Genomic DNA, 2368 nt, shown 5'->3' on the forward strand with positions numbered 1-2368 from the left:
GGTTGGGTTGAGGAGGCTGAGGTTGGGTTAAGATCGAGGTTGGTTTGAGATTGAGGTTGGGTTGAGGAAGCTGAGGTTGGGTTGAGTAGGTTGAGGTTGGGTTGAGGAGGTTGAGGAAGTTGAGGTTGGGTTGAGGAGGCTGAGGTTGGGTTGAGGAGGCTGAGGTTGGGGTGAGATTGAGGGTGCGTTGGGGTTGGGGTTGGGATTGAGGTTGCGTTGAGGAGGTTGTTGGGTTGAGATTGAGGTTGGGTTGAGGAGATTGAGGTTGGGTTGAGGAGGTTGATGTTGGGTTGAAGTTGATGTTGGGTTGAGATTGAGGTTTGGTCGAGGAGGTTGAGGTTGGGTTGAGATTGAGGTTGGGTTGATGTTGGGTTGAGATCGAGGTTGGGTTGAGGAGGTTGATGTTCGGTTGAGGTTGAGGTTGTGTTGAGGTTGGGTTGACGTTGATGTTGGGTTGAGGAGGTTGAGGTGGGGTTGAGTTGCCATGGAGTTGATGAGGTTGACGTCGGGTTGTTGAGGTCGCCGTTGGGTTGAAGTTGACGTTGGGTTGGTGATGTCCGGGGGCTATCTCCCCCTTACCCGAGCTGACACGGTGGCTGCCTCTTCTCTTCTCCTGCCCAGATGACCCCGACCCCGATGATGGATTTAATTACAAACAAATGATGGTGCGAGATGAACGACGTTTCAAGATGGCTGACAAAGACGGAGACTTGACCGCCACCAAGGAAGAGTTCACCGCCTTTCTGCACCCCGAAGAGTACGATTACATGAAGGACATTGTGGTGCAGGTGGGTTTGCCGCCACCGGTGGCCGGGCTTCCAACGTGGTCACGGTGGCAAAGAAACGGGTGGAGAAGGTTGGAAATCCAACTGGATGGGGGAAGACCTTCCGGAACCGCTCCGCCGTCGGCACCGGGAATGGCGCGGTGGTGGGATGACCTGGAGGAGATGGGGTGGATCAGGGGACGGCTGTGGGGGGAGGAGATGGAGCGTGGAGCACAAAATGGAGCTTTTTGGGTTGCTTTGATTTTATTTATTTTTTAACGTGGAGGTGACATCCGTGTCCTGCCGGGGCCGGGAAGGGTTGTCCTCATCCGGAGATGTCGCTCCCATCCCGACTAACCGCCTTCTCCTCGCAGGAAACCATGGAGGACATCGACAAGAACGGAGATGGTTTCATTGACCTGGAAGAGTACATAGGTGAGTCTTCGGACATCGGGTTCTCCCACCGCGTCCCCTCCGCGTCCGGCTGTCTCCTTTCCCGTCCCTCTCCCACCTCCTCTCCTGGAATTCCGTTCTCTCTCTCTCTTCGCTTCCTAACTTTAGATCCGTCCCGTTTCCGTTCCCCGATTCCGGGGTTTAAATCCCAAAGCGGTGCCAGGGATTCGTGGTGGGACAAGCGGCTTCCGAACCCCCCTGAGAAAAGAGGGATATCTCCACCATCCGGGATTTGTCTCCTCTTGGAGACACGGAGCAACTGCTCTTTCCAAACCCTTATCCCGAACGGAACGTTTCGGGGATGGAGAGGAGACTCCAAAACACGTTTTGCTTCTCCAAACTTGGTTGTTTTGGGTTTTTTTTTGAGGGAAATAAATCCTCAAAGATGGAAAATTGGGAGATGGAAGGGGGAGGTCACGATAGGATCACGGAATACCGGGTGGGAAGGGACCGCGAGGATCGCGTGATCCGACGGTGGGAAGTTCCGGTCGTGACGGGTTCGGAAATCGATCCTGAGCTCGGTGGGGGAAGACCGGTGGTCCTTCTTCATCCCGTGGGCTCTTCCCTCTTCTTTCGCAGGTGACATGTACAGCCACGACGGCGACGCCGACGAACCCGAATGGGTCAAAACGGAACGGGAACAATTTGTGGAATTCCGAGACAAAAACCGCGACGGGAAAATGGACAAAGAAGAAACCAAAGATTGGATCCTCCCGTCGGATTACGACCACGCCGAGGCCGAAGCGCGACACCTCGTCTACGAATCCGACCAGAACAAGGTTTGAAGGCGGGGACGGAAAAAAAAAAAACAACCCAAAACCCACCGACCGGGATGAAATCCTGGAATTTCGGGAGGGAATTTGGGAATTTTTCCGTCCTTTTGTTGGTTTTTTGGGGTTTTTTTGTTGGGTTTGTTGGTTTTTTTGTTGTTGGGTTTTTTTGTTTTTGGGGTTTTTTTTTGGGTTTTCCAGGATGGTAAACTGAGCCGGGAGGAGATCGTGGAGAAGTACGACCTCTTCGTGGGAAGCCAGGCCACCGATTTCGGAGAGGCTCTGGTACGACACGACGAATTCTGAACGCCGACGCGCGCGCAGGCGCTCTCTCGCTCTCTCTCCCCGTCCCGTCGTCCCCCCTCCCCCCCTCCGCCTTCC

General features: G+C 54.3%; 1 protein-coding gene across 2 annotated transcripts in view; it reads left to right on the top strand.

Moving 5' to 3' along the window:
• The window catches only part of CALU (calumenin), a 12087-nt gene extending 9794 nt beyond the window's left edge, over nt 1–2293 (top strand). For both annotated transcript variants that reach the window (XM_009882991.1, XM_009882992.1), the window contains exons 3-6: nt 622–788; nt 1139–1199; nt 1797–1996; nt 2189–2293. In XM_009882991.1, the coding sequence (XP_009881293.1) occupies nt 622–788; nt 1139–1199; nt 1797–1996; nt 2189–2293 (533 nt within the window). The remainder of the gene's footprint in view (nt 1–621; nt 789–1138; nt 1200–1796; nt 1997–2188) is intronic.
• The last annotated feature ends 75 nt before the right edge of the window (nt 2294–2368 follow it).

This window comes from Charadrius vociferus, unplaced genomic scaffold, assembly GCF_000708025.1.
Source record: "Charadrius vociferus isolate BGI_N301 unplaced genomic scaffold, ASM70802v2 scaffold32, whole genome shotgun sequence".
NCBI classification, from domain to species: domain Eukaryota; kingdom Metazoa; phylum Chordata; class Aves; order Charadriiformes; family Charadriidae; genus Charadrius; species Charadrius vociferus.